The sequence below is a fragment of the Hyperolius riggenbachi genome, chromosome 6, assembly GCF_040937935.1.
Source record: "Hyperolius riggenbachi isolate aHypRig1 chromosome 6, aHypRig1.pri, whole genome shotgun sequence".
Lineage (NCBI taxonomy): Eukaryota > Metazoa > Chordata > Amphibia > Anura > Hyperoliidae > Hyperolius > Hyperolius riggenbachi.
The window spans coordinates 360,835,945-360,850,681 of record NC_090651.1 but is presented as its reverse complement, the minus strand read 5'-3'; the positions used below and the strand labels follow the sequence as shown (position 1 = coordinate 360,850,681).

At 44.4% G+C, this 14,737-nt stretch overlaps 1 protein-coding gene across 2 annotated transcripts in view; it reads right to left on the bottom strand.

The window, feature by feature from the left end:
- Positions 1-6,618: 6,618 nt before the first annotated feature.
- CDA (cytidine deaminase) overlaps positions 6,619-14,737 on the bottom strand; it is a 47,496-nt gene continuing 39,377 nt past the window's right edge. The window contains exons 3-4 of one of the 2 annotated variants that reach the window (XM_068241765.1): positions 10,919-10,976; positions 6,619-7,238 (exon numbers count right to left, since the gene is read on the bottom strand). In XM_068241765.1, the coding sequence (XP_068097866.1) occupies positions 7,128-7,238; positions 10,919-10,976 (169 nt within the window). In that variant the 3' untranslated portion in view covers positions 6,619-7,127. The remainder of the gene's footprint in view (positions 7,239-10,918; positions 10,977-14,737) is intronic. The other variant, XR_011022235.1, reaches the window with a different exon arrangement.

Genomic DNA, 14,737 nt, shown 5'->3' with positions numbered 1-14,737 from the left:
CTCCCTGTCACTCCTTTCAACCAAAAAGATGGCTGCCATCATGAAATCAAACATTTGCCTGTTCTTTTAAAACAGGGTGGTAAGAGATTATATTACCTATCTATTTTAATTAACATAACTAATGTAACTTAATGACAGTATGTTTGTTTAGGCTGAAGTTCCTCTTTAAGCCACGCCCCTGCCACACACATGGCCACGCCCTCACCACACCTCTAGTCACGCATACCATAAAGATTTCATAGGAAACATATGTTGTTTTATAATTCAAACCACACTGGTCCTTTCTATTCTTGTTCATTTTCCTTCATAGTAACATTTTACAATTAGTAATATATCAATTTAACCTCTTGCCTACCGCGTCACGCCGATGGGCGTGGCCGCGGCGGCAGCCCCAGGACCGCCTAACGCCGATTGGCGTAAAGTCCTGGGGCTCTGTTTTGCCCTAGCAACCAATCATAGGAGCGGAGGCTCTGCCCTCCCCTCCTGTATATAAAGTGGGGGCCATTTCCAGAGTTCCATCCTTGCTAGACTGTGGCGCTGAGAGGATCATCTCCAGGCCATATTGTACATCAGCAAGAGCCTTTTCAGTCCTTACATTGCCCTTATACTGTATCTGATACTTGTATTTAGCTAGCTAGCCAGTGAGTGATGACTTAAGTCAGCCCCATGCTTGCTGTGACCTCCACCCGCCAGGTGCCATTGGGACTCACCTTCGCCTCTGTGATTGCTTAAAGTGTATTTCCCTGTTTAAAACCACTTATTACTAATTAAAGCGGTTTAAAACTCTGACAAAATATTCAACAAAAATGTGTTTTCCTACTTTTTATATCCCATGCAATTATCATATTTGCTTTTGTGCACAAGTATTATAATTCATTTATAAATTATAACTCCCCAAAGTTCAGTTTATTTACTTTGAAAGCTGTTGGATTGTAGCATGTATTGGGCCTTTAATAAAAGCTTAAATGATTTTCCGTGATCACGGCTGTGAATTTACTTTTCAAAACCGGAAATTAATCACAGAACCTCCAGATTTTTTATCAATCACGGCCGAATAGTCGAATCCGTGATTGGGGGGTATCCGAGCAGCACTGGAGATTAGAGCAGTAATTTATGGATCATTTTACTCTGAAATAAAACATACTTCTTATATGTATGCATTTACAAGCATTTTACATTTTACGATTTTTGCGATAGTGTTCCTTAACCCCCCTGGCGGTATGAAAAATTCCGCCAGGAGGCAGCGCAGCAGTTTTTTTTTTTTTTTTTTTTTTGTTTTAAATCATGTAGTGAGCCCAGGGCTCGCTACATGATAGCCGCTGCTCAGCGGCATCCCCCCGCCTGCTTCGATCAGGAAATCCCGTTCAAAGAACGGGATTTCCTGGAGGGCTTCCCCCGTCGCCATGGCGACGGGGCGGGATGACGTCACCGACGTCGTGATGTAATTGGGAGTCCCGATTCACCCCTCAGCGCTGCCTGGCACTGATTGGCCAGGCAGCGCACGGGGTTTGGGGGGGGGGCGCGCCGCGTCGGATAGCGGCGATCGGGCACGGGGCGGCGGCGATCGGTGTGCTGGCGCAGCTAGCAAAGTGCTAGCTGCATCCAGCAAAAAAGAAATTAAGAAAATCGGCCAAGCAGGGCCTGAGAAAACCTCCTGCGCGGCTTACCCCGAACTACGTTCGGGGTTACCGCCAGGAAGGTTAAAACGCTTTCTTGGTGCTAAGTTGGTAATTACATACTGTAGCTCCCAACTGTCCCCTTTCAGAAGGACAGTCTCTCTTTGGGAACCGTGTCCCTACGTCCTTATTTTTTCATTTGTCCCTCTTTCAAGATTGATGGATCTATGTAAATATATGTATTTTTCTACTGAAAAATGTGTTTAACTCTAAACTTTATTCCCATCAATTAAATGAATCTATTTTTTATTTGCAAATGTTAAAATGAAGAAAAACGTTTGATGATAGAGAGGACCGGTGTGGTTTGATAAAACTACATCTTTTGATTCTCAATATTTTGTCATATGCATGGCGATGGGCGTGGTTGGAGGTGTGGCAGGGGTGTGTCTTTAAGTGTCACTCTTTCTCATCTCAAAATGGGAGCTATAGGTAATTATCATCTCTATGGTCTAGTGCACACCAGACCGGTTCGGCTGCGGTTTGCGATCCGCTTGCGGGTGCAGATACGCTTGGGTAATGTATTTCAGTGGGCTGGTGCACACCAGAGCGGGAGGCGTTTTGCAGAAACGCATACTCCCGGGCTGCTGCAGATTTTGGATTGCGGATGCGTTTCTGCCTCAATGTTAAGTGTAGGAAAACCGCAAACCGCTCTGAAAAACGGCACTTCAGAGCGGTTTGCCAGGAGTTTTTTGTTACAGTAGCTGTTCAGTAACAGCTTTACTGTAACAATACATGAAATCTACTACACCAAAAACCCTTCACAAAACCGCAAAACGCTAGCTGAAACGCTACAGAAAAAGAAGAAAAAGCGTTTCAAAATCTGCTAGTATTTTGCGGATCTGCTAGCAGTTTTTGGTGTGCACCAGGCCTTTATGTGCTTTGATTGGTTGTTACCATTAAGGGCCCTTTTCCACTGCACTGCTGAATTGCTAAATCGCAAATCGATAGTGATTTTTAAATCACTAGGTTTTGCTATTAACATAGGATTTGTGGTATTTTCCACAAACGGAATTTGATTTTACCCAAAGCGCGGTTTCATGCAGGAGTGATTTTTAAAGCGATTTTTGCATTGCAGGATCATGTAAAGCAATCGCTAGCGTTTAGCCAGGGGCGTAACAAGGTCCCACCAGGCCCCCCTGCAGAAATACTGAGCGCTCCTGTATAAACAGGAAGTCGCCCCTCTGATGCGGGCCGTTTTGGGGGGGCTGGAGGGGTCGCAGCATGAGGGAAAAGCCATGCTGTACTTTGGCGGGGAGGGGGGACGCCCCCCCCCCCTCCCTCACCTCGGGCTCTCCCCTCTGTGCTCCCCTCCAGCGTTGAATAGTTTATTTATGCAGGCGGCGGCAGATGCATACCGTGCGTTACAGCGTGGACGTTCCTCTCTCTAGCCTCTGATGCGACTTCCTGTTTATACAGGAAGTCGCGTCAGACACTAGAGGGAGAAACATCCGCGCTGGAGCGCACGGAAGGTATGTATGTATCTACGCCACTGAAAACCCCACTTCCTGATGACTAACTCTAAAACCCCCTTTACTGACACCTAACCCTAAATCACACCGTCCTAACCCTACAATCCAAATCCAAAGTCCACATTTTCTGCTTCCGCAGTGATCCTTTCCCTTCATCTTTTTTTTTTTTTTTCAATTGATTTTTATTGAAATTTTTTCACAGTTTACAAATCCAAAATAAAGGTAATGAGTATCATTCATTTTCAATAATTCTTTAGTTGAACAATGAATTGGAGAACAAAACAGCTATTTACTGTATAGCAACTCAGAAATAATGTGTTATAGAACAGTTCTAAATCAGGTGGAATAAGCACCTTCAACTGAGTTAGTACTTGAAGCTCTAATTTCAATATATTTATATAGAAACAACAATCACCCACGTAAAGTGGGAATATGCCAAACTAATAACATCAACACAACTAGTAGAGAGTGCATAGTGCCTTAATAGATGCGTAGGGCCGAGGATTACAGCCCGTGCCGAATAGTCAATGAATTTACAGAGGTCTAGAGCTAGATCTCAGACTTGAAGAGGTTCAAGTAGATCTAGTCTGGCCTGATAGTAGGACCTGCTAAGTCAAGCGGAAAGGAGATTGGGGGAGGGGGGGGGGAGGGTTTATCATTAGTTTAGGATCTCCATGACTGCCCTTGTGACCAGTCTATTCTGTGGAAGGGAATTCTAGTATTAACTGTGTAGTTACATATTGTTAGAGGGTGACCTTATGGGTTTAAGTTCCAGTCAAAGGACCATGTGTGTTGCCATACATTTTGATTGTCTCTGGATCTTAACAGGTATTCCATTCTGAGGTTATATTCTGTTAGGTGGACTACCTGAGTGATGGAAGGTGTGTCAATTGTGTTCCAGTTCGTCAGGAGTAGATGTCTAGCTGCACATAGGATGTGAGTTATTCCTAATCTGAGATGTGGCTGAAAATTATCTATGTTGAGAAGAAATAAAGCTAGGGTTGGTGAGGGGAGTACTTGTGTTTTGGTGATGGAGGATATTATTTTGAAGATGGCTGACCAGTATGTGGTGAGTTTGGGGCAATCCCATAGTACATGGGAAAGTGTGCCCGTTTGTGAACACTCTCTCCAACAATTTGGGGAGTGTTGTGGGGACATCTTGGCTAGGATTCTGGGTGTAAGATACCATTTGCATAGTATTTTTTTTGTGGTTTCTGTGTGGGTGACACATTTAGAGTATTTTTTTAGATTTCTTAGTGCTCTTTTGAGGTCTGTTATAGGGATCGCTTCTTTTAGGTCGTATTCCCATATTTTAAGATATTTCAGGATGGGAGAGTGTGTTGGGGTGTTTAGTAGATTGTACCAAAAAGATATCCCCCCCTTGGGTGAGGATTTGGGTTGAAACAAAAAGTCCCATACTGCTTGAGGCAATGATTCGTTGGGTAGAGTGTGAGAGGTTAATAAATGGTTAAGTTGGAGGTATGTGAAGTAGTCCTTGTCTGATAATTTGTACTTCCACTTCAGGAATTCAAAAGGTTCCAGTCTTTTCCCAGTCATTATGTCTTCAATATTATTGATACCTGCTCTTATCCAGCTATTGAGATTAATCAAAGGAATATGTGATTTTATTGCTGACATGGGAAGGGGGGATTTCACCGTATTGAGATCTAATGGGGAGAGACTTTTGAAGAGTTCCCATGAGGTTAAGGTTTGGTGGATGATTGGGTGTGAGGTTTTATATGGTGGTAGGTTGGCCCATGTTAAATATAGTAAGTCAATTGGATCTTCTTTGATTAGGGATTTTTCCAACTGTGCCCAGTATTTATCTTGAGAGTTTTTGGTCCAAAATTGGGACATGTCTAAAATTGAGGCATGATAATATAGGAGGGGTTGGGGAGCCCAAAGCCTCCTTCTGAGGGGTTCGCAGTTAGAATTTTAAATGCAAGCCTGTGTTTTTTGCCTTTCCATAGGTATTGATTAATTATTTTATTTAATTTTTGGAAGAACTGTGCGGGAAGGGGTACTGGGAGAGTTCTGAAGTAATATAACATTTTTGGGAATATTGCCATTTTGTATGTCGCTATTTTCCCGGATATAGATAGATCCGTAGGGGTCAGTTTTGACAGTTCTGTTTGAATTACTGATAATAGAGGTGGGAAATTTACGTCATAAAGCTCCTTTGTAGTGGACGGTATTTGTATTCCTAAGTAAGAAATGCTTTTTTTGGCCCAGGGGAAGGGGAATTCCCATGTTATTTTTTCTTTTAATGTTCTGGATATGTTAATACCTAAGAGAGAAGATTTCGTTTCATTAACTTTATATAGGGATACTTTGGAGAAGTCATTTAGGGTGTTGGAGATATGCCGCAGTGATTCTATTGGGTTGGTGATTGATAGGAGGACATCGTCTGCAAAGAGACTGATTTTCGGGGACATTTGGCCTATCTGGACTCCTGTTATCTTTGGATTCGAGCGAATAGCTTCTGCCAGGGTCTCCATAATTAGCACAAATATTAAGGGAGATAGGGGACAGCCCTGTCTGGTGCCATTAGATATAGCAAATTGTTTGGATATGAAGCCAGAGACGTTTACTGATGCCAATGGAGTTTTATAGAGGGCCATGGTAGCTTGGTGGAAGGAGCCTTGAATTCCAAATTTTAGAAGAACTTCACCCAGGAAGTCCCAATGGACTCTGTCAAAGGCCTTCTCTGCATCCAAAGCCAGAAGCAGAGAAGGCCTTCGACACAAATCCAAGGAGTGAAGTATATTAATGATTCTTCTGGTTCCATCCGAAGCTTGGCGTCCCCCCGTAAAACCCACTTGATCCAAAGCAATAACCGTAGGTAAAATGTTAAATAGCCTATTGGCTAGGATCTTCGCATAAAACTTGAGGTCGCAGTTCAATAATTTTCCCTTCATCTTACTCACCAATAGTGCTTTATTTTTTAAAGAGACTCTGTACTGTCCGATTTGTACAATAAAAAAACCATACCAATCGAGTCACTGTGATCTCCTGGGTCCCTCTTGGCTGTTTCTGCCGCTCCCCGCCGCGATCCTGGCTTTTAATCGCCAAACAAAAAACATGGCTTCTAAGCAGGAAGTGATGCATGTGTAAAATATGAATGTGTATATATATATATATATATATATATATATATATATAATCTATATCATGTTACAGTATACTGTACTGCAGGTTTTTATTACATAGTGAATTATCTGCACTCCAGTCTACAGACAAGGTGAAACTGAGAGCAATAAACAAAGCACACACACAGAACCTGGAGGGGGCGTGCATAACTTCTCCCTATCACAGCAGAGGCAGTGCATTCCTCTCTGGGTCGACAAAGCTTGACAAAGAAAAGAAGATTAGATATATTACAGAGACAGTGCAACTAAAAAAAAGGCTGTAGTAATCCAGACCACATTAGAACAGGTATAGGAACTTACAGGATAGAAGAAATAGGGCTGACATTTTTGTTACAGAGTCTCTTTAAAGCGGCTCCTATTAGATGGTCTAGTGGTCCCCTCTACAACGCTACAGCTTTCTGCTCCTGGTAAACCCCACTCCCCTTGGCTATAGGCCCCATAGTGACCACTATGGCTGCTATGAAGATCCCTACACCAGTATTTGAAATACTGCCAAACACTCGCCAACGCCCCACGTTTCATAAACTGTCCCCAGAAAGTCTGGGACTTACCCGACGCATAGAGAAGAGCAATGTGGTCTACAGGAAGACAACCCACACCTGCTGTTACATTGCTTTTATTAAATAAATAATAGAATCAATATATATATATATAATGAAGTCTTCACAGGGCCGGGTAACAGTGGAGGGAGATGGTGAAGTCCAGTGAGGAGATATAATTTGCTATATATTATATACTATAATCTTAGATCTTGAAGTCCTCAAATCAAAACAACTTTGGCTGCGTCTGGTGATGGGTGGTCAGAAGATGTAAATTTGGTGGACATCGTTGTCTCATATTGTGAGTTTCTCTGGTCCAAATGACATCGGCAGGAGGTGGTGGAGGGTGGTCTGCTGATAGGCCCCACTCGGCTTGGTCAGGAAGACTTCCCATTCGGTGCCAAACTGGAGGAAGAAGACAAAAGGATGGATTTTAGATACAGAATATATCTTCTTCATCAGTCAGCGACATCAGGAACAGCTTCACCTATCAGCCTAGTCCTTATATAGGGACCTTCAATCCTCACCTCTTCTTTATTAGTCTTCTCCCAACTAAGTGAACACACCCTCTCGTTTCTCATCTGTAAAGTTAATCCCACCACCACCTTCCTTCATCCTATCCTCTCTCACCTCATCACTCACCTTTCCTCTTCCATCATACCTGCACTAACCTCTCTCTCCAACTTTTCTCTCTCCTCCGGTACATTCTCATTCACTTTCAAGCAAGCCCTTGTAGCACCTATACTCTTATGTCATTACAGGTGCTCTTTACTGCATTCTACTATATGTCATTACAGGGCCTATTTACTGCATTCTACTATATGTCACTACAGGACCTCTTTACTGCATTCTACTATATGTCATTACCAGGGCAGCTTCTAGGCTAAATTTCACCCAGGGCGAGGGTGTAAAAATCGCCCCCCCCCCCCCCCACCGTGGAGCCAGGTATAGGTGCCCACAGTTTAGGTTAGCTATGTAGGTGCCACTAGTATGAATTAGATAGGTAGGTGCCCGCAGTATAGGTTAGATAGGTAGGTGCCTGCAGTATAGGTTTGGTAGGTAGGTGCCTGCAGAATAGTTTAGGTAGGTAGGTGCCTGCAGTATGGGTTAGGTAGGTAGGTGCCTGCCTGCAGTATAGGTTAGTTAGGTAGGTGCCTGCAGTATAGCTTAGATAGGTAGGTGACTGCAGTATAGCTTTGATAAGTAGGTGACTGCAGTATAGCTTAGATAGGTAGGTGACAGTATAGGTTAGATAGGTAGGTAGGTGACTGCAGTATATGATAGGTAGGTAGGTGACTGCAGTATATGTTAGATAGGTAGGTGCCTGCTGTATAGGTTATATAGGTAAGTGCTTGCAGTATAGGTTAGGTAGGTAGGTGCCTGTAGTATAGGTTAGATAGGTAGGTGCCTGCAGTATAGGTTTGCTAGATAGGAGCCTGCAGTATAGGTTTGCTAGATAGGAGCCTGCAGTATAGGTTAGGTAGGTAGGAGCCTGCAGTATAGGTTAGATAGGTAAGTGCTTGCAGTATAGGTTAGGAAGGTAGGTGCCTGTAGTATAGCTTAGATAAGTGCCAGTATAGGATAGATAGGTAGGTGACTGCAGTATAGGTTAGGTAGGTGCTGCAGTATAGGTTAGGTAGGTAGGTGCTGCAGTATAGATTAGGTAGGTAGGTAGGTGCTGCAGTATAGATTAGGTAGGTAGGTAGGTGCTGCAGTATAGATTAGGTAGGTAGGTAGGTGCTGCAGTATAGATTAGGTAGGTAGGTGCTGCAGTATAGATTAGGTAGGTGCTGCGGTATAGGTTAGGTAGGTAGGTGCTGCAGTATAGATTAGGTTGGTAGGTAGGTGCTGCAGTATAGATTAGGTAGGTAGGTAGATAGGTAGGTGCTGCAGTATAGATTAGGTAGGTAGGTGACAGCAATATATGTTAGGTAGGTGACTACAGTATAGCTTAGATAGGTAGGGGCTGCATCGCTGTTGTGAGCGGGCATAATAGTAATTACAGGGCCCTGACGCCTCAGCAAGATCAGGGAGTTCATTATTTATTTAAAATAATACTGCAGCCGGGCAGAGAGTGCCCACCCCTCCCTCTCCCCCCTCCCAGGCAGAGGGAAAGTCAGGTGATAGCGCAGCAGGTCACTTACTGTCTGTGTGACCACCTGCTGAAGAGGCGCTGATGCAGGGGGAAAAGCACGCATCGCCGTTTAGACAGACTCCTCCATCGGCGCTCTGCCTGGCCTTCAATACCGGTCCGGCGCTAGACGTCAAGTGTCATCACGCGCGGCGGTGACGTCAGAGCGGAAGGAGAATGCCACAGGACGCCCAGGAGGAGTGTGGGTAGGATGGTGATGATCGCGCTGGCGTACTTTCATTCGCCTGCACTGCGCATCACCTGTCCTGCTCACTCCCCGGCTCCCGCAGACGCAGTCAGTGTCTTCTTGCCAGCGCCCCCCTTCCTGTCCTGTCCGTCTGCGCTCAGTGTGGTCGCCCGGCCCGCACGGTGCAAAAAACGGCCCTGGCCATTACAGGGCCTATTTACTGCATTCTACTATATGTTACTACAGGGCCTCTTTACTGCATTCTACTATATGTCACTACAGGGCCTCTTTACTGCATTGTACTGTATGTCATTACAGGGCCTCTTTACTGTATTCTGCTATATGTCACTACAGGGCCTCTTTACTGCATTCTGCTATATGTCACTACAGGGCCTCTTTACTGCATTCTGCTATATGTCACTACAGGGCCTCTTTACTGCATTCTGCTATATGTCACTACAGGGCCTCTTTACTGAAGTCTGCTATATGTCACTACAGTGCTTCTTTAACTAGTTCCTCCACCACGTGCTGTATATCTATGTCCTGCAGGACTTCATTTGAAGTTCCAGGGACATAAATATTTGTCTACTGCCACCACCGCCACTGTGCGTGCTCCTGCTCACTCCTGTGTGTGTTCTCGCTAACACCCAACAGTTTCCATCAACTGATCTAAGTGCCTGTGATCAATGAGTACTGACATCAATGAGATGATCGTCATTGGTAAAGTGAAAGTAAAACATGTTTACATAACACGGGAGGAATTAAACTGGGAGGGTGTGGACATCTAGTGGCCAAATAGTAAAATTACACCCACATACATTACATAAATAAAAATACATACATCTTCAATTAAAATTAACACCTTACCTCCCCTACTCTCCCATAGTTACCAAAATAAAACATTTGCATACAAAAAAAAGACATTTTACAAAAATACATAAATAGCTACGTTAGGGACTCTTTAATATGTATGTCATCCTATACAATAAAACCTAACTGTCCCTGTGTCATCATCTTTCCCTGTCCATCCGTCCGAAGCTTTTTTGTACTGCGCATGTGTGCAGAACAGACAGCCGTTGCGATGGGAGGTCGGGCCAGGGAGCAGAACGGCCGTGTGCATGGCGAGCGGACGGGTGCACGACCGGTAATAGATCAGTACCTAGAGCCCGTTTTTAAACGGGCTTAGCCTAGTGAGGGTATATTACTGTTATTTTTGCAATAAGGGCTTGTAATTAGTGACGGACGCAAAACTGAAAAAAAATACACCTTATTGCCAAATAAAATATTATCCCCATACATTATACTATGGACATAATTTAAACGGTGTAGTAACCCGGACACATAGGCAAATCAAGTATGTGGGTTTTAATTACAGTAGCATGTATTATTTTAAAACTATAAAACTGGTTGAACTCGATGGATGTCTTTTTTTCAACTCAAATAACTACAGTATGTATAATGGCTGAAAAATTAGAAATAATGGATTTTTTCAATTTTCTTTGTTATTATACCCATTAAAATTCATTTAGAATAAAATAATTCTTAGCATAATGTATCACTCATAGAAAGCCTAATTGGTGGCGGGAAAAAAAAGAGATATTTTTGTTGTGGCAAGTAGTGATAAAGTTATTGGCGAATGAAAGGGAGGAGCGCTGACAGGTGAAAATTGCTCTGGTCCAGAAGGGGAAAAACCCCTCAGTGGTTGACTAGTTAACTGAACACACAACACAGGGATAGAAAGGATGCTTTTTATATCATACAACATACCTCTCTCATGACTTGTCTGCAAGCTCCACAAGGGCTGATAAACTCCGTTTCTACATCACTGAAAGGGAGAGAAGAGTGTGGTATAAATAGCAGGACTATTACATTATATTACATTATAGATAGCATAGAAATGAAGGGAGCATAATCGCAAAATGTCATTAAAGTTACACACCCAGAAGGTACAACAAGTAATGTAGGCATTGCACATATAACGCAAGTGTCACGCCAGCTGATGCGGATAGCGGCGCAGCCTGCAGCTTTCGCATCTGGCATCACGGCGTCTCCCGCCGTGGCATCCCCGGGCTCCCCGCCGGCATCAGGGAGGTCTGGTCTCTGTGTCAATGTGGGCGAACATCAGGCTCGCGTGCGCGCGGATCGCCGCCGCACTTATTCGCTGAGGAAGCGTGTCAGCTGACAGCCACCTGCTTCCCGATTGGCTGGGCCTCTGGGCGGCGCTGTGGAGTGCTCCACAGTATTTCAGGAGCTGCCTGTCATTCGCTCTTCGTCTGTTGTTGCGATCACCTTCCTGTGAAAGCTCTCAGACCTTAGTCAGATCCTGGTGTGTTTGATCCGGCAGGACCCCGGGGATTCACACATAGCGTAGGATTATTGCTATTACTGTATTGATATTCCGTGTATGACCTTTTGCTTGAACCTCTGACTCCGCTCTCTGCATCCTGATTCTGTACTGTACCTATCTGATCTGTTGTCGACTCTCGGCCTGATTACTGACCCTGATTTCTGCCTCACGATTCTGTACTTTGCCAATCTGATCTGCTGCCGACCTTGGCCTGTAATTTGACTACGATATTGCCTTACGATTTTGTACTACTGCTGATCGACCCATTGCCGACCTTGCTTGTATGACCACTCTCTGTCTAGTGATAGCCCCAGTCACCAAGGGCTATCACACTAGGAGTACTCCTAATACCACTGTGCACTAATACACGTGTAATCACACTCTGATTAATGTACTGATTGTTGTCCTGTGAGAGCTCATACTGATCAATTTTACATCACTGATCGTTACAGCAAGTTACACTATTTGCACAATGCTCAACGTAGATTGCGTAAAGCCATTTAAACTTTTATGTGCGCTCCCTGCCCATGTGCAGACCTCAAAATGTTTTAGGGTCTAAGTGTAACTGGGATCCGTGCAAGCCCAGCCTTTCCTTTGACCTACTGTACACAGGGCCAGATTTGTACTTTTTACCACCCAAGGCCACTATCACGAGCCGCCCCCTGACGAACAGCTAGCGTCCTACCACACATACACACTTTTTTTGATCCCAGTAATCAATGTATTTAAAGATGCTTATTAACAATGCAATTTTACAGATTGATCAACCTTCCGATTGATTTGACTGAACAGTGTTGATGGTGCCAATTGACTACAAACGACCAACTGTCAATTGTTTCATCGGTCTGTTTTGTGGATCGATTATATCTGAAATGATCAGAATGATTAATAATTTTTATTCCATTTATGGGCCAAATCAATACTTTCCACTCTGAAGATGGTGGAGGGCGGAGTTGGACTCGTGATGAGTGACAGCTCAGGTCACAGACAATAAGCTGCCCATGTTTGCTGCTCCTTCCCTCCCTGAGTTCCATACACTTGCCCACCTGCTGTAGTTCACATGTTGGCAGGTTGACTGCATGAGTGTGCCAGGCTGCAGCCCGCCCCTGGCTTCCTGGTGCCCTAGGCCATGGCCTATGTGGCCTTGCCTGAAATCCGGCCATGAGTCTGTACCTCACTCACCCTTCCATATCTCATTAGTGAGTGCAGTAATGATAATCGCACTGGAAGGGATGCTTCCAAACATCTGGGAGCGGCAGTGAGCCAATTACAGAAGCAGGAGAAATTGAGAACTTATATTCCATGTGCAGGAAAGAAAGACAGTACTTATTTATTTGTATACTTCTTTCTCTAGGACAGAATGGCCAGTGGGAGAATGGAACAGAATGAAATGGCCATAATATTCACTGGTAAAATGAAGCATGTAGCTATTATGTACATTTTTTATTATTAATATTTTATGTGTCTTCCAATCACCCCCATCAAAATATTCCCGTTTTCCTGATTTGCCCAATCAGGAAAATGAGAATGTTTGGATATTTTTCTATAGATGCTGTACATACATTTTATGTGGACTTGCAGCCAGCAGAGGGAGCCCTAATCCATCCAGTATGCATGATATAAATGACTGGTGCCCTCCGGCCCATGTGATGAGATGACAGCAATGCAAGCAGGGTGTACTGTACACACCAGCACAGTTCAGGAGGCGTATCTAGCTTCCAGTGGGTGTTAAAGAGAGTCTGAAGCGAGAATAAATCTCGCTTCAGACCTCATATATAGCAGGGGCACGTGTGCCCCTGCTAAACCACCGCTATCCCGCGGCTTAACGGGGGTCCCTTCACCCCCAAATCCCCTCGGTGCAGCGGGGGAGCGCTTCCTGGTTGGGGCCGGGCTAACCGCCGCAGCCCTGCCCCACGCGCGTCTGTCAGCGCGTATCTCCGCCTCTCCCCCGCCCCTCTCAGTCTTCCTTCACTGAGAGGGGCGGGGGAGAGGCGGCGATGCGCGGCTGATAGACGCGAATGGAGGCACGGCTGCAGCCCTTAGCCCTGCCTCCAGGAGCGACCAAGCCTGCGACCAAGTGTCGCAGTAGGGGGTTTGGGGGTGAAGGGACCCCCGTTTAGCGGCACGTATGCGGCGCTTTAGCAGGGGCACACGTGCCCCTGCTAACTATGAGCTCTGAAGCACGATTTATTCTCGCTTCAGAGTCTCTTTAAGAGATGATTTGCATATTCAGCAGTGATGCACCATGGGAGATTTCTCTTGCTCAGCTAAAGCTGAATAATTTGTATGAAGACAAACCTTAACTAAAAATGAACTGAAGAGATAAAACATTGTATATCGTTCTACTCCTAAATATGCCTTTTTAGAATCCCACAGTTTAATTTTGTGTTTAAAGAGGAACTCCAGTGAAAATAATGTAATAAAAAATGCTTAATGTTTACATTAATTATTCATAAATGATTTAGTCAATTTTTGCCCATTGTTAAATCTTTCCTCTCCCTGCTTTACATTCTGACATTTATCACATGGTGACATTTTTACTACTGGCAGGTGATGTCAGTGGAAGGAGAGGATGCTTGCTTTTTTGGCAGTTGGAAACAGCTGTAAACAGCTATTATTCCCCACAATGGTACAAGGCTTCCACAGTGTGATGTCAGAACCTCAGAGCTGTGAGGAGCTGACATCATTTGTGGGAGGGGTTTCACCCCAATATCAGCCATACAGCGCCCCCTGATGATCTGTTTGAGAAAAGGAAAATATTTCTCATGTAAAAGGGGGTATCAGCTACTGATTGGAATGAAGTTCAATTCTTGGTCACGATTTCTCTTTAAAAGCTAAAAAAGTAGGTTTAATTTTTTAATAGTCTCTGCTGAATGACAGTCTTTTAGAGCTCCAGAGCTACAATCCATGAACTATTGACTTTTATTATCTATTCCCTGCCCTCAGAAGCTGTTCTCTGACAGGCGAGAGCTTTATGCCTTTTAATGAATTAGCAGCGAGGCTGATTTCTCACCTATTAGCAGCAGTGCAATGCTATCTCAGGATCATATACATAGACTGCCCCCCAGCCAGTGATGTACTCCCTGTTGGGAGTCAGTGGGATTTTCTGTCACACTGTACTCCTTGCTGCGTCGGCCATTGACTTGCATTGCTGCATAATTCATGCGGTAGGCGTGGATTATGTGGTAACGTGCTGCAGACTTTGCATCCCATGCACCGCGTCGCATTGCATGCAGTGT